Consider the following 23620-nt stretch of genomic DNA (forward strand, 5'->3'; position numbering starts at 1 on the left):
GCATTGTGTCGAAGTCACGGGGCGCCTCAGGGCCAAGCAAAGAGGAATTGAACGATATGTAATGCAGGCTTGGACCTATGCTTGAAAAGGAGTAAATATGGGGTGCAGTACCAACATACCAAGTAAGCAAAGAGCGTGCGCCTTGAAGCTCGAAGCTCGCTCAGGTCCGTTAGCCATCCTGACGCCTCCGGCAAATGCCTTCTCAGATCACGTCTGGTGTGCCAAGCAAGCGTAAGTAAGGGTCTGCCTCAACGGGCCTCGCGTGTGCTGGCGTCGAGCAGTCTTCCCAATCAGGCAAGCCTACACAGCAACAACGTGCACCCAACATCCTCCTCCGTGCAGGCCACTCGATACACTGACGATGCTGACGATGCTGACGATGCTGATGTTGCACGAACTCGGTGTTTATTCTGAGCAGCGTGAGCGGCATGCTGACTGAGAATTCGTGCTGCCATGACACGCAACGTGAATGATTGTCAAGGTAAGGATGTCCTGGAAGCTTGTTCGAGCTCCATCTTTCACGGCGATTCCACATCATCAAGGCGCGAGCTAGTTAGAGTCACGCTTCCATCACACTATCACGTACCGAGTCGCGCGCGATGGAGATGTTCACCTCGAACTGCACCGGATAATCCACGTTTTCGGCCTGCCTTGAAGGTGGAGTCGGGCGCTTAGCACGGACCTGCAGAGTCCACAAGCCCATCACACAAGTTCGGCGAATCAGACCGTACGCCCTCGTTGCTCTCAGCGTGCACTGTCTGGCCCGGCCGTCTTGGGGGCGGGAGCGCGAGGTGCATCCCGCAGCTCGTTGGTCGAGTCCCCCTGCTCGGCCAATATGCTACCTAAAAGCCTATTCGCGCAAGTTTGCTCACAGAAACCGACACAGCGGATGACATGCAGTGCCTGGCCAGCCAGCGTACGCAGAAGCGACGGACCCTTTCCAGAGCTCCATTCACTTGAGGCGTTCGCATTCGCGAATTGGGCGTGGTCGCACGAGGCGTGGCCGCGAGGTCCCATAAGTGCTGATGCCCCCGCCACCGCACGCCGCTGACTTGCTTTGTGGACTTTCGACATCTGAGCTGTGCACCAGGTACAAAAGAGAAGGGAGCTTGCATCGATCCGATAAACCGTTTTCTAGAGTCAGAGTCATGTTCCGCTTTACCGAACTTGTCTATCTCATCGCCAGTTGGTCGTCCCTTGCTGCTGCGCATACGGTTATTGTGTACCCTGGCTGGAGAGGGAACAATATCCACACAAACGGAACCGCATCGCCAACAGACCCAAACATCATTCCGGGGTCGCTGGGAATCAACTACGACAATGGTACCCTCGGGTTCCCATATGGAATGCAATGGATGTACCCATGTGCGTTATCCATCTTCACGCGACGCATCACGAGCATCAACTAACAACTGCCAGGCGGCGGCATGCCAACATCGCAAAACCGCACGAAATGGCCCTTGAAGGGCGGCGCTATATCGATCCAGCCAGGATGGTTTCCCGGCCATGCAAACGCACAGTTTTACATCAACATGGGTTACGGCAACGAGCCGCTCAACTACTCACACAACATGCTGCCCGTCTTCCAGATCACCGGCCCCTCCAACCTGCAATACGACGGAACTTTCTGCCTCCCGCAGGTTCCACTGCCAGCCAACTTCACGCCCCAAGTTGGCGACAACGCAACCATCCAGGTCATTGAAACCGCGCAGCACGGCGCAGCCTTGTATAACGTACGTTCTGCCCCCGTCCGGCAGCATTGCGTTGGACATGAAGACTGACTGTTTGGAATATCAGTGCGCAGACATCACCTTTGCCGAGCCCGAAGACGTACCCGAAGTCAACGCATCCAACTGCTTCAACAGCACGCAGCCAGGCCAGGAAATCGGCTTCCAGGTCGTCTACGCAACCACGAGTTCGCCCGCGCCTCACACCCTGGTCGTCAACGGCTACGCATCCATTGCAGTACCGTTGATGCTCGCCGCAGCATCGTACCTCACGTGGACATGACCACGTCACATCACATTACATTACATTACATCACATCACATGATTTCGGGGTCCGTTTAATCGTTCGGCACGGCGTTTGGGGCGTATTTAGATATCCAGTCCCTCGTTCCCGCTCATTTCGCAAAGATATGATAGCGCGGCATTATTGTTTTCTTCACTGCTCCGCACCTCCCGTGCGGGGCGGCGTGGCTGTGAGCCTGTGTACGGACGGCGCTTGCGTCTGTGTGCGTGGATGCGTGTGTACTACCAATCGAGTTCATACTATTCAAACAAAACAAGACAAAACAAAAACTACAGCAGAAACTTGGGTAGCACGCGGTCTGGTGAGGTTGATGTACATGTATGAAGAGTAAGTGAGTGTGTCAGCCTATTCACCATGATGCGTTGCGTTCTGGTGATTGTCGTCTCTTGTTCGAAACGTTATGTAATTACCATCGCATTTTGATGCAGGGCTATGCACGCGAACGATTGGGCATGTTCTCCAGTCTTTGAACATGTATAATGCGGAGTGTTCAAGCATACAAAAGAATGTCGAGTCAGCTATCCGGGTATCCTCCCATAACGCCAAAATGCAAAGAACATACGCTCCCCCAATTGTCTAAGCTGCATGCACTGCAGTACTCTGGGTAGTACTGGTCTGCGTGCCCGCCTCTTGTCTCGCCTGTGGTGCCTTCTTCTCTCCAAAGTTATGCAGTCTCTCGCCAATCAGATACACTTCGTCCCTGACAACCAGTCTCCACCTTGTGACAATTCTTGCAAGCACTCTGCCCACCAGAGCCACACCAATGCTAAGTCCGACGGCTGGGAAGCTGTGACGCCAAACCAGGTTTCTAGTTGCCTCGCTCGCGCCGCGATAGACGGTGAAATTCGCTCCTAACGCAAGAAGAGCAGGGGCCGCGACAGCCACAGCAAAGAGCGCAAGAACCGGGAGAACGAAACAGCGCGTTGCGAGCTTGGCGTCAGGGTAAAGGTATCCCCTCTGCACAACCTGGGTGAATGCCTGTGCGGGTCGAGAATTGCGGTTTGCAAAGATCATGCGTGCAGCGAGGCGCGAATACAGGAAGCCGAGCGTCCAGTCCTGAATCAGGTGGACAACGTGCGGCTCACTGGGACCCATCCAGGCGTGCAGCGGCATCAAGAAGTAGAGCTCGATGAGTACGGCACAGAGAAAGGGAACAGCGAAGATAAGCGATGCCCATACATAGCTAAAGCGGAGCACTGTCAGACCAACTCGGCTAGTTGTTGCTGCGACGCTGCGCAGTGTAGCCAAGGGCGAAACATTTGGCCGGTTGAGCGAAGAGGCAAGCTTGTAGAGTTGGTAGCCGCTATACACAACGCTGCCTAGGGTGTAGACACCGAGTGAGAAAGCATGGATGTCGTTCATCTCGACTGTCGGAGGTAGGAACAGCGAGAAAAGATAGCGGCCGAACATGAGCGGGATGATGGTAACGCTGATACCGCTCACGCCCATGAAGATCCAAATGGTAACCACAAAGCATGCGATGCGCAGACGAAACCAAGGTGGAATGTAAACCATCTGCACCAATTCCGAATTGTGTACGCCTCCATCAGTGTTGCCATCCTTGCGCACATTGTCTTTGTCCACGTCTACGAAGACGGCTTGCCCCTTAGGCACACGACACTGATCTGAAGCAGGTGCCCGAACGTATCGGCCGTCAGGGACAAAATAAGCGTCGGCGGTACCATCTTCGTATGTCTTTTCTTCTTCGTTCTGCGGTGTGTTGATATCGCCTTTACGGCCAATAAGCCAGCCGAACCAAGTGGACCTGATGTGATGACCTTCCTCTTCTTCGTTCCTCTCGTTGAAGAGGAAATGTGAGAGTCGAAGGGCACTTGCGCACTTCTTGAACCACCATGTGCAGACTGTGTGCAGACTCTCTCCTGGCTTGTATGCCTTGATGATGACCGGTGTGAGGAAATTGTAGAAAAGGAGGTCGAGCGGGAATTCCAACGATGGCGCTTCAGTCGTCCAGTGAATCGGCAGTACACCGTATGTGACACGACTGAGTGTCCACACAACTCCTCCAAGGCAGACTATGACTAGAGCTCCGTACACAAGTGCACTGAACGCAATCTTACGAAGCTGAGTGGCGACGCTACGCTCGAGAACGTCTCGGACCGGATGAAAGGTAGGATCGTCCGGATCGCGAATGAAGTACAGAACCCCTTTCCTCATGATCTTGCGGCACATGGAGACGAAGAGCGCAAAGTGGAACATGTAACACGTACCGATGAACCAATGTACAAAGCCAGCTGTCCATGGACTCCCACAAGCAAATTGCCATCGAGAGTAGAGTGTAGCGTTCTTGAACAAAGGCAACATAGCGAGGTCAAGCAGTAGTCCACAATACAGCGGGAATGCCAACATCTCGATGCTGATAATGAGGATAACCTTCAAGACCCCGCCGGCTTGCTGCAGGATATCAGCGATGATACGCTCGATCTTCTGGCCTTGTTGCGAAGAGCTGAGCGGCGTCGCACGTCTGAGGTAAACGGCTCCAGCCAGAGCGAAGAAAGTGTAGCCGGCAGTAACGGCGATCAGACGGTCTTTTGCTGTCCAATGCTCCAGCGCAGATGCAACATCTTCGGTGGAACCAAGGTCCATATCGAGAGTGATCTTGTAAGACTTAGATGTCCACATCTGTGCGAGCAGTTCACTGCTCTTCTGAATGAGACCTCCTACGCTGCTTCCTGCACGACCAAGGCCCTTCCAAAGGAGCGCGAAAGATGAATCAGCTTGCGCCTCTTCCAGCACAGAACCAAAGACATGACTCGTTTGGTTCAGAACGGATGACGTCGAGTTCTGGAGGCTTCGTAGCGCGGCGTGCGAGTTGATGGATAGCCTGAAGTATCCAGGGTGAGGCGAGAGTGATGAGTCAATGACCACCTTGGTGATGCGGAGCGCAGCATTCTTTGCAACCGATTGCGCAGGTACAGAGAGACTGCGAAGTACGTTCTCAACATATTCAGACCCTTCGCCCTTGGTCGACAATTTGATGACTGTTGAGATGGATCGAGAGACCCAGTACGTGAAGCCCGCAGCCACCACAAGCGTGAAGTCCACTACCAAGTCTGTTACTGTTGCGATGATCTGCAGAGGAAGCTTGATGAAGAGCGAGACGGGGCTCCCTATGAATAAAATGACGACTTTGCCCCATAGATATGGTAGCCAAACTGCACAGGCCAAGGTTGCAGAGATTAGTACCGCACTGAACAAAGCGTTCTGGAAGAGTCCCACGAGCGGTCCTTGCATACCAATGAGCTCAAGAATACCCTCCAGGTCTTCTGCGTCCTCGATCGCTTCCTGGTCGTTGACGTCGAGCCCAGCCTGAGCAGCAGCAGCAGCGACTTCAGGGTCTTGAATCGCTGCGTTGGCCGGTTCGAGTGGTTCATTGCCAGCGAAAGGAACGAAAGGCGCCTCTTCGTCAAGATTGCGCACGACGTGTTCATCGTTCGCAGTTTCGTCTACAGGTCGTGTTGCAGGATCTGCAGGGCCGTAAATCCAGTCCAAGATTAGATCTAAGAATGAGGCTTCGAGCGCCTCCGCTGGGGCACCACCCACACTTGCCGCAGCCGCAGACGCCTCATCCGGAAGTGGAGCGTTTTGCTCCTCTGCCTCGGGCTGGCCGGTAGAGGATTCTGCTGCAATCTCGACATCCATTGCGGTTTCTCCTCGAATACCTTCGGCATTTGACGAAGACTCCGCAGGCGCCCGAGCTGCACTTTCGTCCTCGTCGCTCTGGGGAAGGTCGTTGACAACCCTACCTTTACCCTTGTTTTGTGAACTTCGTCCTTCCAGCGCTTGGTCGGAATCATCCTCCATATTGATATCAGAGACTTGCTGCCAACTTCCACTGCTCCCTTCGCTGCTAGGGTCGTTTTCTGACTGAGGTACGTCCAGTTGATTGCCTGACTCTTCTTCCGCTCCCTCATCGTCCCAATTTTCGGGAACGGCGTCGCGAGAGGCGTTTTCCGAGCTTGTTAGTACATTATCAAATGACCATGAGTTGCCCTCTTCCAGACCGCGCCTGATCTCTGTTGCAATAAAAGATCGATCCCTTGCGGGCATTCCTGGCCGCAGTAGAGATCCGGAAGCGTCCGCCTCGATGTTTTCAGATATCACTGCTTGCTGTTCGGGCAGGCTGCTGAAGCGCGTTGGGAAAGCAGCGGCATTGGAACCCGAACCTTCTTCTTCTGCAACCAAGCTTGCGTATGCGTCAATCAAGGACTGATCGTGGATCATGCCTATCATGTTCGCTTGCTCCTCAGACAAGCTTCGTATGACAGACTCTTTCCCCTCCTGTGTTGTTTCGGATTGGAGAGCATCTCTCAACCATTGTGGCAAGTCGGTATTTTGTAAGACCAGTTCATCAGCCCGTTCCCTTTGCCTACGGAGAAAATCGTTGTGTCGGCCGGCCCCAAGCTCGACCGCTCTGGCTGCTGTGTTTGCGTCCAACTCAGGCTCAGTCCTCGCGATGACCGGCTCATCGCGACCAGTACCCTCTCCATGCTGAGCGACGTTGTCTGCCTGCTCGCGCACATTCTCAGCCTGTTCTTCCTGCACTTGAACCGCAACCCTGTCTACGCGCGGAGCACCATCGCCCCCAAGGGCTACCATGTTGATGACCGGCTGCTGTTGAACAACCCATTCTCGAATCAGAAATATCAGAATGAAGGCGACGACAACCAGCATGGTGATGATCTGACCCTCGAAAACATCAACGAGGAAACGGTTTGCGGTCTGCGATTTGAACCAACGAAACCAAGAAATATCTGACAGAAGAGAAGGACTGCGGAAGCCCAAAGAGTCAGATGTGGAGTTGTAGTCGGTGCTGTTCAATGAAGCGGGTACAAAGGTGATGGCTGAGTGCGGCCAACCGAGGAGTAAGCGCTTTGCGAAGGTCCATAAGATAGGCTCGTTTGCGATTGCATTCTGATGTTGGGCTGTCGTCGATATAGGCATAAGGAGCTTGGACAGGGTCAAGTTCTGCGTTGTATTAGCTGCCCTTGCAGCGTCGAGTGTCGAGTGGATGGTTTCCAAGTGGGCCGGGTCAGACATGATAGGCTGGAGGCGGTTCGTTGCCTCGGGCAGTTCCGTGTACATGTCTCCTGCCCAACCTCCGTCACCGACCCAGAACAGACTGCGCCAGACAACACGCATGCACCAAGGCAGAAGGACCAGCCATACAGAGGCCACCAAGATTCCCCTGCACCATGTCAAGAACATGTGCAACACATGGAGAGCGGCGCGGCGCAAAAACACAGCGGTAGGTATGCGGCTGGGCATGCCCGGGTGGTAAAGCTTGGTGAAGCGAAAGGACGTCTTGCACAGCTCGCAGTGCTTCTTCTGGGTATGGGACAGCCACTCCATCAAACATTCCTGGTGGACGTATTTGATGCTGCCACTGCACTTGCAAGGGTAGAACAGCGGCTCGTCATCCGTACCCTCGCCACGACAGATGCGGCACGTGTCTGCTTCGTCCCTGTCGGCCATGTTCGAAGTGGTGGACTGCGTGTCGTGAAAGGCTTCGTGGTCTGCCTCGTGCGCCAGGTCGTGTGCCTGAGCAAGAGGCGCCGCATCGAGGGGCCCAGCGTCGGTCGCCATGATCTAGGGTAGTGGGCGATTGCGTGCAGTGGGCGGTTGCGTGTAGTGGTGCGGCCGTCTAGGTGCACAAAGAAACGTGGGTTTGGTTTGGTGGTGTAGTGGCAGACAGCCGCAGTGAAGTGGCTCAAGAACTCATTGGAGACAGAGGGCAGCGGTGCTGGCGAGTAGGAGGCGCTCTAGATGCGTTTGGTCCTGGCGGCGGCGGTTTGCTTCACGGGCAAGCTCCGAGCTCGGCCGCGGCGGTATTGGAGGGGCGAGGAGGGCGAGGAGAGGTGCAGAGGCGCAATGATGACAAGACGTGGTAGGGGCGTGTGCGGAAGTCGCCATGGCCGCAGTCTTGGCACCTGCCAAACTCACCGGCGCCTTCCCTGGAGAGTGGGGAGTGGAAAGCGAGACAGGACAGTGCGGGGTCCGTCGTCACGACTGCAAGGCTGGGAAAGTGTCAGGCAATGTCTGGGGCCGTTTGCTTCACTGGCAGTCTGGCACAGGCGTGCTCGTTCCATTGCAATGCGTCTGAGATCCAGGGTTCGTGCAGCCTGCAGCGGAGCTAAGCACGCGATGCCCGGGCTGGAGCCAGTCGAGTTGCACCGCGACAAGCATCCTGAAGCACTCTGCGCCTTTCTCTTGGGCACAGCAGAGGCGCTGCCAGAAGAGTGGGAAACGGCGCACCTGTTGATTGTGCTCTGTGCCTGGTACCCTCCGTGACACTCCAGGCCACCTTTTGGCGCTTTTTCTTTTTCTTTCTCATTCTCTTTCTCTTTCTCTTTCTCTCTCTCTCTCTCTCTCTCTCTCACACACACTCTCATTCTCTCACTCTCCACCGCTGCGTCTGTCCTGCTGTCCTTGATTGTGCTCCCGCGTCCGCACGTGCAATTACATCACTTCCAAGAATCGCTTGCACAGAGCGCGGGTGCGGATCCAAGCTAGCAATCCGTCATCCCCATCATCAATCACGAGCGTGGAGCGCTGTGATTTCACAATTCGCACCCTGAGGGCCTGACTTCACGCCCACTGTGCGTCTTCTCTGTCCTTGTTCCCCCACCGCCCTGTGCTGACAGCCGTTGCTAGGTGTCCCATCACAGCACACCCCCACGCCGCCAGTGATACTCGCACAGGACGTCGGCCGTCTCCCCACGTCGCAGCACCGCGACCATGGCCGCCCCACAGAGCAATGGCCGCGCAAAGAAGGTGTCCAAGCCCAAGGCCAGCGGCTATCTGAACGGCTCAGCCAACGGCCATCTCAACGGCCACGCAGACAAGTCCAAATCCTCCAGCGTCGCCGTGCGCCCAAGGAAGCAAAGAAGAACATTCACAGGCGCTGTCACAAGTATCCTGCTGAGGTAGGCCGCTCTGTTCTTTGCGCTCCTTCCGCAACGCTGCACACGTGCTGACTCTGCCTAGACTGTCGGTGTGGTACGTCATCCTCACCGCCGCCTTCAGGTGCCCGTCCTCCGTGACGCAGCTGAACGACTCCTCTCCTCGTGTCTGCACACCATATCTGCAGGTGCGCTCCTACGTAACACCTCACCTCGACCCTTACTACCAGGCCTACCTTGCACCCCACGTGGAGAAGGCAAAGCCCTACGTCGACCGCTTCGAACGCCAGGTCTACACACCCGCCGCTAGCTTCACCAAGAAGCAGTACACTACGTACGGCGCGCACAGGGTCGAGCAAGCCAGGAAGCAGGCCGAGGCTGGCTGGGACAAGACAGTCCGCCCACACCTGCAGAATGCCCAGAACGCCGCGCAAGCACAGTACGATGTCTACCTTGGACACCACGTGAAAAGGGCCTCAGATGCCGCCAGCCCTTACTACGACCAGATCAAGACTGGCTCGAGCAGCGCCTACCACAAATCGCTCCTGCCTGCATACGAGGCTTCTCGGCCCTACCTCCGCAAAGCTCGCGTGCAAGGTCGTCACGTCATTGTCGATGTCGTCTTCCCTCACGTTCGCTCTGCCAAGGATATCACCTGGGCCTTCCTCGTCCGCAATATCTGGCCTCAACTACGCGTCCTCTACGGCGACAACGTTGAGCCACAGCTGGTCCGCATTTCTGAACGCTTAGGCCGCTACCGAGACCAGCAGAGAGTGGAGTCCGTGGTCGATGCTGTCGAGTCGGAAACGTAAGTTACTAAATTCGATTCTCTCGACCTGACCCTGATGGCTACCAGGTCTACTGCCGCGACTGATGCCACCAAAATTGTCCCAACCGTTGCTGCGTCGAGCTCCAGCTCTATTGCTTCTGTTGCCTCTGCATCTATCAGCTCAGCCAGCAAAGCAGCTTCGAGCGTTGTAGACAGCATTTTGGGTGGCGACTCGTCCAGCGCTGCCTCTGGCGAAGCGCAGTCTGAAGCTTCAATCGACCCCAAAGACTCCGGTCTCTCTCCCGAAGAATTGAAGGAGAAGCTCAACGAGGATCTCCGCAAGTGGCAGACCAAGTTCGCTGCAGCAGCTGACAAGGGTGCCGAAGATCTTGAGCAGCGTGTCGCCGAAATCACTACTCGTCAGGTCGAGAAGGGCGTCAACGGACACGGCAAAGCCTTGATCGTCAAGCTCGAGGAGAGCGCAGACTCGACTATCGTCAGCCTGAAGAGCTTCATCAAGAAGACCGTCAAGTCTATTCCTGAAGATGCCACAGAGAAGGACCTTGAACTTGCACACGAGCAGTGCAGCACCAAGGCGCGTGAGCTCGGACAGACTGTAAAGCAAAAGGCTCAAGACGTCCGCGAGTGGAAGAGTTCCTACGATACAGAGACAGATACGCTTGTCCAAGCTGCCGTCAAGAGCACAGTCGAGGTCCTCGAAAAGATTCACGGTTTGGGACTCCAGGAAGTCGGAATGCGCTGGGCATGGACTGATGGTGTGACCTACAAAGACTGGCAGAACTACCACAAGCTAAAGTCCACCCTCACAGAATGGCAAGCCGAAGTCGAGTCTGTCGGCTCGAGACACGAGGGTCTCCGCCTTGCTCACGAAGAGGCCAAGCGTCTTGAAGATGAGGCTATGTCTATCGCCTCGAAGAACGTCAACGAGCTGGTTCGTCTCAAGGACGTTGCCAAGTGGAAGCTCTGGGCTGACGATGCGACCGACGACTTCACAAACAACGCCGTACCCCCTCGTGCACGCAAGGCAGCCCAGCAAGTTCTGGATAATGTCGGCAGCGCCTCGTCAAAGGTCTCTGAGGCAATCGTCGGTTCAGAAACCCCAGTCAGCGAAAGCATTGCTTCTTCAATCAAGAGTGCGGCCTTTGATGCTTCATCGAAGATGTCTGAAGCTTCTTCCGAAGTTTACAAATCCGTTGTAGGCGCAGAGACTCCATCGGCGCAAAATGTGCTCTCGCAGGCATCGTCGAAGGCTTCCGAAGTCGTCGTTGACGGTGCATCCAGCGTCAGCAGTGGCGCCAGTGAAGCCGCTAGCAGCGCGTCTAGTGCTGCATCTGGAGCAAAAGATGCCGTTGTAGAGAAGGCCTCTACCGCCACCGAATCTCCCAAGAAGGTCTGGGGTGGTGTTGCTGCCCAGGTTCTTGTTGAAGCAAGGGAGCCTGTATTTGACGATGTTATTGATGATGACGAGAGTGTGAATTACTCAGTCAAACTTCAGAGCATGGTTGCTGACGCCGGCGACCGTGCGTCTGAGCTGAGCAGGGCTGTCAGCGAAGCTCTTTTGGGTGCCACCAAGACACAGGGAAGCGTCGAATCTGCTACCTCTCTTGCAAGCGAGCAGTACGCCAAAGCCATTGCAGCAGCTTCGAGCGCGTTGTATGGAACTCAACAGCAGCCTCTTGAGAGTGCAACGAGCATAGCTTCTGTCAAGTTCGCCGATGCCGTCACCGCGTAAGTACCTTTTCGCTTCAAACATGACTGAAACTAATATTCGGCAGTGCATCTTACGCTATCTACGGCACTCCTACGCCCACCGCAGTGATCAAGACCGTACAAGTCGAAGTGAGCTCACGTTACAGCAACGCCGTCAGCCTCGCCAGCGAACAACTCGAGAACGCAAAGTCCCAGCTCTCGGTTCTGGCTTCCGGAACTCAGCAGCCCGCTTACCAGACTTTGTTGTCTGGGTTCGAGAAGGCATACTCTGACTCTGTCGCCGCCGCCAGCAGTCAGCTGCATGCCGCTCTTCAGTACACCGAGTCGGCGAAGAGCTACGCAGCAGGCCCGACCCAAGGCTACTTTGCGTCTGTTTCCTCGATTGCTTCGTCAAGACTGTCCGAAGGTCTTAGCCAGGCTTCTGCTCAGTTTTCCACTCAGCCCACTTCCGGTATTGACAGTGCGCGTCGCCAGTACTACGAGGCTATTGGTCTCGCCCATGGCCGCTACTCTGAATTTCTCGGTGCTGCCTCCAGCGCCGTCTACGGCCCTCAACAAGGTACAGCAGAGTCTTTCGCTTCGGTCGCATCTGCATCGGCGAGCTCCATTGCCTCGGCTGCGTCCGTGTCGGCAGCTTCCGCCGCATCTGGTGTTTCTGACACCGTTAATTCCGCTGCCGCAAATGCTCAGTCCGTAGCATCGAACGCTCAGGCTGCCGCTGAGTCGCTGGCCTCTCAAGTCAGTTCTGGTGTTATCGGCTCTGAGACACCTTGGACCGAGTCAGTTGCTTCTCAGGCTAGCGAGAACTGGGAGGCGTTGATCGCCAGGGCCAGCAGCCAGGTCTACGGTCAGCCTACTCCCTGGACAGAGTCAGTCTATTCTCAGGCTGGTGCATACGGAGCACAAGCCACAGCCAGGGTCGCCGAGCAGTATGCTGGTATTCAGGCCCTGATCTCTGAACTGGTCGTCGGCAAAGAGCCCGATTTCACCGAGAGCGTCATGAACAGATTTGCATCAGCATACTCTACAGGCCTTCCCGCTGTTGTTGCCTCTGCTGAATCATACGTCAACGGGCAATACGACTCTGCAAGCTCTTACGCCGGTGAGAGCTTCGAGGCTGCAACTGATTATGCTGCCGATGCCTACGCTTCCGCTTCATCTGTCGTCAGCTCCATCTTCACCCCACCAGCCGCCGTTGAGACTATCCTCAGCCAGGCCAGCGCGCAGATCGACTCGGCTCTTGAGAGCGCCTCGGTCGCTGTTTACGGAACCCCCAAGGGCGCGGCTGAGCAGGCTAGCGAGTCTGTTGCCAGCGCGTACGCTTCCATCCAGTCTCAGGTTAGCGAGGCCATCTACGGCACCGAACAGGCTCAGGATAGCTTCACTGCCGCTGCTGTTAGCGCTCAAGCTGCCATAAGCGCAGCCATCTTTGGCACACCCACAGCCACTGGCTACGCTGCATCGATCACGAGCGGCGCCTCTGACACATACGGCTCCGTAGCCAGTGGTGCTGGAGAGGTGTACAGCTCGGTTGCCAGTAACGCGGGAGAGGTCCTTGACTCCGTCGCGAGTGGCGCAGGTGAAGCCTACACTTCTGTCGCCTCGGTCGCAAGTGAGAACGCCGACTACGCCTACTCCAAGATCAGCTCCGCAATCTACGGTCCCGAACAGGGTGCTATGGAAAGCGCCAACAGCAGGATCGCACTCGCCGTCGAGGCAGCCAATTCGCGCATCAGCGAGATGTACGCTAGTGCATCCGTCAATGCTGGTAAGGCAGCCAGTAGCGCGTCAAGCGTTGCTACTGAGGCGACACAAAGAGTCAAGGACGAGTTGTAAATCACTGCAACATCAACAGGGACAAGATAGATGCACGACCTTTTGTCTCCAGGCATCTAATTACTCACACCTACCCCTCTCACAAATCTCAAAATTGCGCTCTCACACCATGACGAACCAGCAATCACCAATCACGACTTCACACTCCTTATGCTACTGTACAAGTACTTTTTCTACTCGTCTGAGTGTCTACCATACTGCTCTATTCCCCCACTCGCCAGCTCCTGTTGAGCTGAGATTTTCTGCATCGGATCGAAACAAAACGAAATGACATGAGGAAGGAAGGAAGGGTGGACGGATGGATGGATGGAGCCAGGTAATACATATCCCAAGTACGCAGCTACGACATGATTAGCTTTCTGTTTTTCCCCCTTCTGTTAGTCATTCTCGCGATTATTCTTTAGCGCTGAGCTACTGGCGATATGGAAATGAATATACCCTTTCTACTTCACGCATTGGTTGCATGGTTCACTTGACCTTATGTGGGATTTGTCATGTTGACGCGCTTTCCCGTGTCAGCAGCTATACGCTTCGATGATCAATTATCAGTTCTCGATTCAAGTGTGCACTGGAGGGGTGGGTTCGTGGTATTGTTCATTTGAGGTCTACATATATTCCATCGTGTCATTACTCAGTCGTTGGTTGCTGGTATCTTCGCTCGTCCCGTGTACACTGCATGTACAATGTCATCCCAATGATTGTATATCGCTTGCCATGTCAGTCCAAAACCCAATAACGCCAGTCATGCATCCTCATTCAGACTCATCGTCCTCCAGTCAGTAAAACATGACTACGAATCGCTGTCGCTCAACGAGTCGCGTCGCCCGCGCTCTCCTCCCCGCCTGTAGCCTGCCATGACGTCGCGGCCACCGCGCTCACGCTCCCGGCGGTGGCTCGGTGCGCCAACCTGGCTTACGCTCTCATTCGGCACAACGGTGCCCGCCTGGCTCAGTCCAGGAATGTGGCACGGGTAAGACATGTGGCCTTGTGCGTTTCCGTTGGCAGTTGTGAAGATGTCAGACGGCGCATAAGAGTTTTCAGGCCTGGAGCTGCGGTGCTTCTTCTGCGGTGACTGCGACGTAGGGCGGGAACGGGATTCCGCAGGACGAGGGCGGGATTGCGAAGTGCGGTCGCGGCTTTGTTGGCGTGCCTGCGCGCGCTCAGCCTTGGGGCGGTAGTCGGAGTAGTACGAAGACTCGGCAGCTTCAGAAGGAGCAGAGCGGGCATTTGTGCGGCTATCCTCAGTGTATGCGCCGGTGTAGACAGTGTTTGCATCGTCGTCACCGGTCGTGAAGGAGTATGCTGCCGAAGGGGGTGCGCGGCGAGCGTTGGACGGGGCTTTGGCAGGTGCAGAAGCCTTGACAGGTGGAGGAGACTTGACAGGCGAGGAAGCCTTAACAGGAGACTTGGGCGGTGCTGGCGCAAAGTCCCGAGCTTCAGAGTGGTCGTATTCAGAGGGTGCGGTGTACTCGGTGAAGGCGCGCGTGTATTCAGTGCGGGCTTCAGCCATCTCTGGCATCTCCGAGCCAACTTCAGAGCGAGTTTTCTTTGCCTTCTTTTGGTCGGCCTTTTCACGCTTGGCTTCTGCCTTTTCAGCTTCCTTGCGGGCTTTGGCTTGTGCGGCGGCGGTCTTGAGGGCTTCTTTCTCGGCGGCTCTGGCGTTCTTCATGCGTTCGCGGGCGCGGCGCTCCTTCTCTTTGGCTTCTTTCTTGGGATCTCTCTTATCTTTCTTGACGAGTGGTTTTCCGGAGACGTTGGAGCCAAGATCGGAGGGTTCGGTGGGCGAGTAGTCGGTGTACATGCCGTCAGCCTGACGATTGAGGCCTCCAACACGGGCAGCCTTCTCGTGGCGGTAGCCATCAAGGTCAGGGTCGTTGTAGTCGTTGGTATGATCGCGGCGATGCTTCTTGTGGCGTCTGCCATCACCACCACGCAGGCCGTGGCGGGACTTGCCCTCTTCAGCATCACGGATCTCACTCATGTCTGCGCTGGTGCCGGTCTCGTCGGTGTAGCCAACGCTGCTCTCGGCGCCATAGCTGCCACCATGCACAACACTGCCTCCTCCCAGCCTGGTGCTCTTGGTAGCATTGGACAGTGTCTTGCCATCAGGTCCCTTGCGGCGGAGAACAGTCGATTTGTAGTCCTCCCAGTCGTCTTTCCTCCACTTGAACCCTCCGTTTTTGGCCCAGAAGAAGAACCAGATGGCTGTAAGGGTCATGCCCACGGCAATGAGGGCGAATAGGACCTGGAACCCTGGGCCGGACAGGTCCTGTGCTGGCCGCGAGCCCGCTGCTGCAATGACTTTGTAGTCATCGCGCTTGGTGAGGGACTTGGCCAGGTGCAGGGCGCGGACAGCCAAAGGCGAGCGTGCCTGTGCCTGCGTGTTGGCGTCGAGTTCAGGGTGGGGCGCCATGTTGGGCGGGCTCTGTGGAATGCGGACCCAGCAGACGCAGGTGGTGAATGTGTCGAACAACGAATGCAGCTAGTGAGTTCTGTCAGAACAACTCGGGATAGAAATGGTGACTCTGGAATGTGTGGGGAAGAGGAGAGCATGGTCCTCGATACCTTTGCTCCGTTTGCTGGTGGCTGGCAAACGCCTGAAGTGGAGGCTGGGGAGGCTGGGGAAGCCGCGCGCGTCATTGTAAACATGGCGCTGCTGCAGCAACGCTCAACCCTGAACACCAGCGCGACCATACGCGCCAGCATGCAGGTTTTATTTCACATGGGTTCACAGCATGCTCATCGCGATTGCTACTGGACCGACCTCTGGAAGCTCAAACGGCGATGCCTCGCTCTACCACAGGCATAGACGCTAAGACGACACAACTGCGCGAAGGCTGACTCTAGCCCATGGCCTGCCTGCAAGTCGGCTCGACGTTGTGAGGCGTCGTAGAGGCACTGGTTTGATTGACTTCCACATGCTGTATTTGTTTCCATCCGAGCGATTGCACATGCGATAACGCTGACAGGCAATGCTGATGAGAATCCTTCTATGAGAGTCCTTCTATGAGAGTCCTTCTATGAGAGTCCTTCTGGTCCTAAAAATGGCCAGTCCGGATCTGCACTAGCGTCGTCAAGCTTACTGAAGACGCCCTTTTCTCTACATGTAGGGCGCGAACCAGTCGTCAACTTGACAAAGAAAAACTGGCACCCGAGTCTCCAAGAATTTTGATCTGTCTGAATATGAACCATCAGGATTATATAAGAAGACCGCGCGGCTCACAGCTACTCCTCGATCGAATCACTGCGACACGATGAGCACTACTATGGCGACCGTGATAGAAGCTGTCCAGTTACAGACTATCTCCAAGGCCAATTTCCAAGAACCTTCTGTTCGCACTCCAAGGCCGTCTGCGGACTCAGTGCGAACACTTGGTGCGGGTCGGACTGGCGGAATTTTTGAATCAGAGTTCTCGAGTTTATCTGCATCGAAGACGCCCAACCTACACATCTTTCTCGCCATCTTTACACCTTCATTTGTAGGCTTTCTCTCCAGCTTCACAAACGGGGTCATTACAATCGGTCTTCCAGAGATTGCACGCTCGCTTTCCCTTGATCGCTCTCTGTACCTTTGGCCATCTTCTGTTTACGGCCTGACGTCTGGGGCCTGTCTCCTAATCGCTGGATCTATCGCCGACATTGTCGGTGCACGGCCTGTTGAATTACTCGGCATCACGTTGATTGGCGCCTTTACACTGGCTTGCGGATTCTCAACTACGGGCGAGCAGCTTGTCGTCTTCCGCGCTCTTCAAGGAGTCGCGCTGGCCATGCACCTCCCAGCCTCTGTAGCGTTAATCTCAGGAGCTGTGCCGTCAGGACGAGCAAGGAATCTTGGCTTCGCATGTCTAGGCTTCAGTCAACCGCTCGGCTTCGCTGTGGGTCTGGTCATCAGCGGAATCTTGATCGAGAAAGCTGGTTGGCGATCTGGTTTCTACCTGTCCGGGGGCGCCTTGCTGGCCACGGCTATCGCAGCTGTGTGGAGCTTGCCAAAGCTGAAGACAGGTGCACACGACGGAGTGATCACACTGGCGAAGAAGGTTGGCAAAGAGGTTGATTGGGTTGGAGGTATGATCTCGGGCGGTGGCCTGGCTATCCTGGCCTATGTCCTTGCGTAAGTAACTCGAGCAACTAGTGGAGCTCATGTTCTGACAAACAACAGTATCCTCAGCGCAGACCTCGCCACCATCCGGTCAGCAGAAACCGCGACTTTGCTCGCACTCAGCATCGTCCTCCTCCTCGCCTTTCCAGCATGGATGTACTACCGCGAACGCGTGAACAAACCCGCTCTCGTGCCCAACAAGCTCTGGAGAAACATACCCTTCACATCGACATGCATCATGGTGGCCCTCTCTTATGGCGTGATGAATAGCATCGAAACCTTCTCATCGCTCTACTTCCAAGAGATCCAACAAGCCACCCCACTGACAACATCCCTCTACCTCCTCCCCAACCTCGCCACCGGCGTACTGCTGAACGTCCTGGTCGGCACCTTCGTCCACAAGATACCGGCGCTCTATCTAGTCTCCATCTCTGCCGTCATATGCTCCATCTCGCCTCTCCTCATGGCCGTCATGGATCCAAGCTGGAACTATTTCTACCTCGCCTTCTGGGCCCAGGTCTGCGCCCCGTTCAGTGCCGACGTACTCTTCACCGTCGGCTTGATCATCGTGAGTGACAATTTTCTCGAAAGGGACCAGGCACTAGCGGGTGCTGTCTTCAACATGGTCGCGCAGTTCGGGATGAGTTTGGGCATGGGAAGCTGTCAAGTTGTTGCGCTGGGGGTGATTGGAAGTGACAAGAGCAGCAATGATGGCGGAAGTGGACATGGTGATTCGTCCACACACGATCCAAGGGAGCTGTTGAAAGGGTACCGTGCAAGCTTTTGGACAATGTTTGGGTACATGTTGTGCTGTGTGTGCATCGCGATCGTAGGGTTGAGGAAGGCTGGGAAGGTGGGGTTGAAGAAGGACTGAAGCGACGCTTCGATTCGTATAGTCTTACTAAAGCAGATAGATGTGCTTTCAGCTTCACTAGATACAAGCTTTGCCCAAAGTTTCAGCATGCCCAAAAGCCAATCGCGTATCAATCTTTGAAGCTTCTGCGTCATGTTGTCACTGGATTGGTTTTGTTGTTCGGGTGCCGCAGGAGGAAGGTGAGGGTGCGAAAGTGAGTGACTTACGCTACAGAGACAACCAGACAGCATACTGTGCCGCTCAAACGATCCAAAACATGATAACATTACTGTTTATACTTTACAAGAAGCAAACTTTTACAAGTTGTGTGCCCAGCCTACCCACCACAGCGCGCAAGTGCGCGTTTACTATCCATTTTCTTGAACGCCAGTCGCTGTACCTAATACACCACATGGGGAGAGCTCTTTGTACATGATCAAAGGCAAGACAGTCGCCTGGGATGTGCTACCAAGTCGTGGGTACCTTGGGGTATTCGTCCTTGCTGATCTTCAAGTCTTCAAAGACCGAGTCGTCACCTGCGCCACATGTTAGCACACGCAAGCCTATACCGGCGATAGTCACTCACCCTTCAGATGCTGAACACGAAGCTCATCTTCATGCTCAAGCCGCTCGATCTCCTCCTTTGGCGTCTCCTTATCGTGCTTCTCGTTCTTCTTCGTGGGCTCGACGGCCTTGTCCATGTTCTCGCCAATGAGCAGGATTTGACAGTACTCGTGATCAAGGTACTTGGGCTTGACCTCGGTCCAAGCGAGACCGCGGAATTCTTCAATGATCTCCTTGGAGAAATCGGGCTTCTGGGGAAGAGATGCGCTTGCTGGGCCGCTACGCTCGGGGCTCTTTACACTGATTATAAAACTGCCTTGGTCCTTGATGCCGAGATCCTCCTGCACTTCGCCGATGTCTGATGGGATCGTAGTCGAGTAGACGAGATGGGTAGTAGCATCCTCAGTACGAGTGATCAGGTACACACCTTCTGCAACAGGAGTGACAGGGTCAGTGTGGCGAGTGCCTTGCGTCTGGGTGTCGTAGTCTGCGCCTTTGAAGAAGTTGTCCTTCAGATCTTGGATGCTCGTATTGGCCTTCTCGACAAAAGCCATGAAGCGGTCGTTGTGAGACTTGGGGAAGACTTTTTTAGGCAGAGCGAACAGACGGTTGTTCTTGAGATCCTGGACAGCACCATCACCTAGCTTAGCACCTGTGAGTAAAGGTCGAAGGACGAAGAATGTGCGCTGCAGGTCACCAACACTCTCAGCCTCATCGACACTAACACGGTTGCGTGTGAAGAAATAGATGACACCCTTCTCCAGGATGTTCGATGGCATCTTCTTCTCGCGTTGTGATGACTCTTCAATAGCGCCGTCGCCATTTACCTCGGTATTTGTGGCATCCTCAGCTTTGTTGTTCGTCGAACCATCTGTTTTGCTAACAGCATCTTGACCATCCGTGGCCTTTGTCTCTGCGCCGTTGGCCGTGCCTGTGCTCTCCTTCTTCGTGGCGTCCTTGTCCTTGCCCTTAGCTGTCTGCTCGGTCAATTTTTCCTCAGGCGTATCCTTCTCTGCATCCTTCACCACATCCTGTGCAGCTTCTTGCATCTCGGTATCATCCTTGGTCTTCTGGTCTTCTGGCTTGGGGTCAAGCATGCTGTCGATAGTTGGCTGGTTCTTTGACGCTTTACGTCCGCGCTTGGGCGAGGTCTCGGCATCATGATCTGCCTCAGGCTTTCGCTTGCTTCCAACTACAGCATCGTTCTTGGTCGGGCTCGAGTTGTTGCTACCGTTGCGTGTCGAAGAGCGTGTTCCTGCCATGCTGAGGTACTGGGGTGTCTGAAGAGAGGATTAAGAAGCGATGCGTAGTAATTGATGAGGGTTTGAATCGCTGGAGTCTGTTGTGACGTGTGGTGTTTCCTGGGGCGCGACTTGACTTTGAGCTGCTTCTCTAGCGCGCCGCGTGCGACGCGTCAATGATGTCACGTTTCTGGAGAAATAACACGAGCAATCGTCAGGGCACGTGCCTTTGGTTTGCGATTGCGATCGCGTTTGCGTTTGCAGGTCTGTCTGTCGCGCAGATGAAAAGGCGTTGCTCCCGTCAGAACTGCACCAGCTTCAAGAGACACAATGGCGACGAAAAACCATCTATAGGCCAGATTTCGAGACATCTGCGTTCTATCATGTGGAGCCCTAAGACGACAACTTACTGAAAGCTCGTATGCCCTCAGCAATACCTTCAGGGCTCGGCTTTTCTGCAACGACATCGGGAGTGAACGCAAATTCGTTGATCAAGTAGTCGCGAGTCGTAGGGCCGATGGTCACTATGAGTGTGTCTCTTGAGCCCTCGACCTTCTTAGCTTTTCCAGTCTCGACGTCCAGAAGTCCCAGGCTCTCGAGCATAGCCTGGCAGCCTGTTGGAGAAAAGACTACGACCCATTGGCGCTTTGATCCGCTGTCCACATTTCCTCGCCAGACCGTGGTAAAGTCGGTCTTGAAAGAACGCAGCTCGCCGGTCTCGTATATAACCAGCTCATCAACTTTCGCTCTTCTGTCGACAGCAAGCGCTTCAGACTGCAGTGTCTTTGGTATGATGTCCCTTCTCTTATCACCAACCATGAACAGGATTGGTGGGTTCAAGACACCCGGGTACAGGGCGTTGTAGTGGTCCAGTATGAAGCCTGCAAGGGCCTCTCCATTGCCCGTCTCCTCGCCTAGAATAGGACAGCGCAGGTTCAACGCCCGCAACCCACGTGCGGTGGCCGGCCCGACGACGTAGAGAGGTAGACTCTCGGGCAGCAGTTCATCGACTACAAAGGACCCTTCTTTTCGAATGTCTTCTACTACTTCATGGAACGCTTCTACAGCCCGCTGTGAGGTGAAAATCAGAGCACCGTAAGTCGCAAGGCCGTTCTGCGATGTTGGCACGAATCCTCGGTTGACGATGTGCTGGCGCACCGTGGCCAGGGCATCCCGTTTGAACCTGTGCTCGAGTACAGGCACAAAGACGGGTGCGAACCGGCTGTTGTCGCAAGTAGAGAACAGCTCTTCATATGTGTCGGTCGGCGCTGACTTTGTCTTGAGCAGTAGGATTGGCGTTTTCCCTCGCGAGTGCTCCGCCATGGTTGCGGTTGTCGAGGGAAGAAGCGCATATTCCCAGACAGGGCCGCTCTTACTGGTCGGTGGTGCGCTAACGACTGGCTGCCGCGGTAGGGATTCACCCGTGCACTCCAGGGAGCGACCCGCCAATTTATCAATTATTTGTCCTCAGGACCTGATCACCCCCATCTCCCTCGCCCGGTCCTCCCCTCTCCACTTCCGCTCGACCGTTGCATTCCACCGATTGGGCTCTCGACTCCAATTGATCGTCAAAATGGCTGAACTTGCGACCCCCTCCGCCGCCCAGGTGGCTACCGCCGATGCTACTGCTCCCCAAGAGAAGCAGCAGACCGTCCGCCCCGAGAAGCCTGATGAGGACCAGTTCAAGGAGGACCTCGCCAAGGCAGAGAAGGAGCACCAGGCCGCCCAGGACAAGTTGGTATGTCTGGACATTTTCGCCGTTTCGCTTAGTCGTTCGCACATGCCTGTCGCCGGTGTGCGCAGTATACCGCCGGGTAGCTGCAGCGCCTGCAAACCACGCATCCTCCGCCATAGGTACTAACAACGTGCTAGAATGCCGCCAAGGCCAAGCTCGACACCGCCCGCCCAAACAACAAGGACTCTCCCAACGCCAAGCGCCAGCAGGAGCTCAAGACCGAGTTGAACGCCATCCGCCAGGCTCAGCAGGGCAACAAGACCGGTCGCAATGCCATCTTCGAGAAGATGAAGAAGCTCGATGAGCAGCTCAAGTCCCGTCAGAACGAGCTCAAGACCAACAAGAGCCGCGTCAACTTCAGGTCCGCTGAGGATGTTGACCAGGAGATTGCCCGCCTCCAAAAGCAGGTCGACTCTGGCATGATGAAGTTGGTCGACGAGAAGAAGGCTCTGTCTGAGATCTCGTCGCTCCACAAGGCGCGCAAGAACTTCTCCGGCTTCGACTCACAGCAGAAGGGCATCGACGAGATCAAGGCCCAGATCGCTGAGCAGAAGAAGCTCCTTGATGATCCTGAGCAGAAGGCACTGAGCGAGAAGTACACCAAGCTCCAGACCGAGCTGGACGGCCTGAAGGCTGAGCAGGATGAGGCTTTCAAGAGCCTCAAGGCTCTCCGTGAGCAGACTGACAAGGCTCGTGCCGAGCAGCAGGAAAAGTACCTTGCCAGGAAGGAGCTCAAGGACAAGTTCTACCAGCAGAAGCGCGCATTCCAGGAGTACGACTTCCAGGCCCGCAAGGCCCGTAACGAGCGCAGGAAACAGGAACAGGTTCAGTACCTGGCTGGCAAGCGCAAGCAGGCTGCCGAACAGCGCCTCGAGGAGGCCAGCGCCCCTGCATACCAAGACGAGATCTTCGCTACCGAAGGTCTTATCCGCCACTTCGATCCCTCCGCTCTCCCCGCCAAGGAGACTGCGTCTACCAGCAAGTTCGCTGCCTCAGCTCAACGCACTGTCGACGACTCTGCTATCAAGGGCACACGTATCTCAAAGAAGGACACCGAGGAGGAGAGCTACTTCATGGGTACCGGTGGCAAGAAGGGCAAGAAGGGCAAGAAGGGAGGTGCTGCCCCGGCTGCTGCCAAGTTCAACCTGAACATTGGTATCATTGAGGAGCTCGCCAAGGTTGGCGTTGACGCACCCTCAAGTCAGGCCGATGTCCCCGCCACCGTCGAGAAGCTCAACGAGAAGCTCGCACACTGGAAAAAGGACCAGGACCGCAAGACCAAGGAGGTATGTTGACTAGAATGTTGCACACTTAGTAGCTTCAGCTGACGCATTCCCAGAACATCGAGAAGGCTAAAAAGGAGATCGCGCGCCTGGAGGCTGAAGAGGACGCTGCCAACGGCACCACAGACGCCGCCCGCAAGCCCGCCCAGAAGAACGAGGCCGTCAACGGCTCTGCTTCCCCATCCGCCGAGCTCGCCCAGGAGAAGGACGCCGCTGCCGACGTCACCGAGGACTTGAAGCAGGCCTCCATTGAGGACAAGGAGGCTACTGAGGCATAGTCTGCCCGTGTTCTACTACCTGTTTATCTTGTGTGTCACTGAAAAGTCTGGCGATCTGTTCGAGATCTATCACGGCCATTGGTTCGGCATCTTATCCTTTTTAGCTTCAATGATTCCCTCCAGCATGATTTATGGGACACAGCGGCATGGCATGAGGTCTAGGCTCTGCACAGTGTTGTATACGTTTTCCACTCTGCGTACAAACAGTGGGCATCTAGATCGTAATATATCCCCTTAATGTTCATCTTCAACTCATATGCTGCATGGATTCTGTGCTTT

At 55.3% G+C, this 23620-nt stretch overlaps 8 protein-coding genes across 8 annotated transcripts, besides 3 other annotated features; 4 read left to right on the forward strand and 4 right to left on the reverse strand.

The window, feature by feature from the left end:
- Positions 1–1148: 1148 nt before the first annotated feature.
- Positions 1149–2010, forward strand: EKO05_0000431 (uncharacterized protein; the record flags this gene model as incomplete). The annotated part of the gene is made up of 3 exons (XM_038936927.1): positions 1149–1365; positions 1420–1733; positions 1798–2010. The coding sequence occupies 3 exons, from the start codon at positions 1149–1151 to the stop codon at positions 2008–2010; spliced, it is 744 nt and encodes a 247-aa protein (XP_038802974.1).
- Position 2011: 1 nt separating this feature from the next.
- Positions 2012–2051: a tandem repeat.
- A 557-nt stretch (positions 2052–2608) lies between these two features.
- EKO05_0000432 (RING-type E3 ubiquitin transferase) lies at positions 2609–7636 on the reverse strand (the record flags this gene model as incomplete). The annotated part of the gene is made up of 1 exon (XM_038944699.1): positions 2609–7636. One exon carries the CDS (start codon positions 7634–7636, stop codon positions 2609–2611), a length of 5028 nt encoding a protein of 1675 aa, XP_038802975.1.
- A 369-nt stretch (positions 7637–8005) lies between these two features.
- Positions 8006–8041: a tandem repeat.
- A 327-nt stretch (positions 8042–8368) lies between these two features.
- Positions 8369–8454: a tandem repeat.
- A 334-nt stretch (positions 8455–8788) lies between these two features.
- On the forward strand, positions 8789–13288 carry EKO05_0000433 (uncharacterized protein; the record flags this gene model as incomplete). The annotated part of the gene is made up of 4 exons (XM_038936767.1): positions 8789–8976; positions 9038–9760; positions 9809–11470; positions 11518–13288. The coding sequence occupies 4 exons, from the start codon at positions 8789–8791 to the stop codon at positions 13286–13288; spliced, it is 4344 nt and encodes a 1447-aa protein (XP_038802976.1).
- A 790-nt stretch (positions 13289–14078) lies between these two features.
- EKO05_0000434 (uncharacterized protein) lies at positions 14079–15994 on the reverse strand (the record flags this gene model as incomplete). The annotated part of the gene is made up of 2 exons (XM_038944700.2): positions 14079–15770; positions 15854–15994. The coding sequence occupies 2 exons, from the start codon at positions 15992–15994 to the stop codon at positions 14079–14081; spliced, it is 1833 nt and encodes a 610-aa protein (XP_038802977.2).
- Positions 15995–16542: 548 nt separating this feature from the next.
- Positions 16543–18261, forward strand: EKO05_0000435 (uncharacterized protein; the record flags this gene model as incomplete). The annotated part of the gene is made up of 2 exons (XM_038936908.1): positions 16543–17399; positions 17448–18261. The coding sequence occupies 2 exons, from the start codon at positions 16543–16545 to the stop codon at positions 18259–18261; spliced, it is 1671 nt and encodes a 556-aa protein (XP_038802978.1).
- Positions 18262–18705: 444 nt separating this feature from the next.
- EKO05_0000436 (Uroporphyrinogen-III synthase) lies at positions 18706–20066 on the reverse strand (the record flags this gene model as incomplete). Its single annotated transcript, XM_038936531.1, has 2 exons — positions 18706–18776; positions 18827–20066. The coding sequence occupies 2 exons, from the start codon at positions 20064–20066 to the stop codon at positions 18706–18708; spliced, it is 1311 nt and encodes a 436-aa protein (XP_038802979.1).
- A 372-nt stretch (positions 20067–20438) lies between these two features.
- Positions 20439–21368, reverse strand: EKO05_0000437 (Uroporphyrinogen-III synthase; the record flags this gene model as incomplete). The annotated part of the gene is made up of 1 exon (XM_038944701.1): positions 20439–21368. One exon carries the CDS (start codon positions 21366–21368, stop codon positions 20439–20441), a length of 930 nt encoding a protein of 309 aa, XP_038802980.1.
- Positions 21369–21618: 250 nt separating this feature from the next.
- On the forward strand, positions 21619–23341 carry EKO05_0000438 (multicopy suppressor of BFA (Brefeldin A); the record flags this gene model as incomplete). Its single annotated transcript, XM_038936958.1, has 3 exons — positions 21619–21783; positions 21918–23066; positions 23120–23341. The coding sequence occupies 3 exons, from the start codon at positions 21619–21621 to the stop codon at positions 23339–23341; spliced, it is 1536 nt and encodes a 511-aa protein (XP_038802981.1).
- Between the last annotated feature and the right edge of the window lie 279 nt (positions 23342–23620).

The sequence above is a fragment of the Ascochyta rabiei genome, chromosome 1, assembly GCF_004011695.2.
Source record: "Ascochyta rabiei chromosome 1, complete sequence".
NCBI classification, from domain to species: Eukaryota; Fungi; Ascomycota; class Dothideomycetes; order Pleosporales; family Didymellaceae; genus Ascochyta; species Ascochyta rabiei.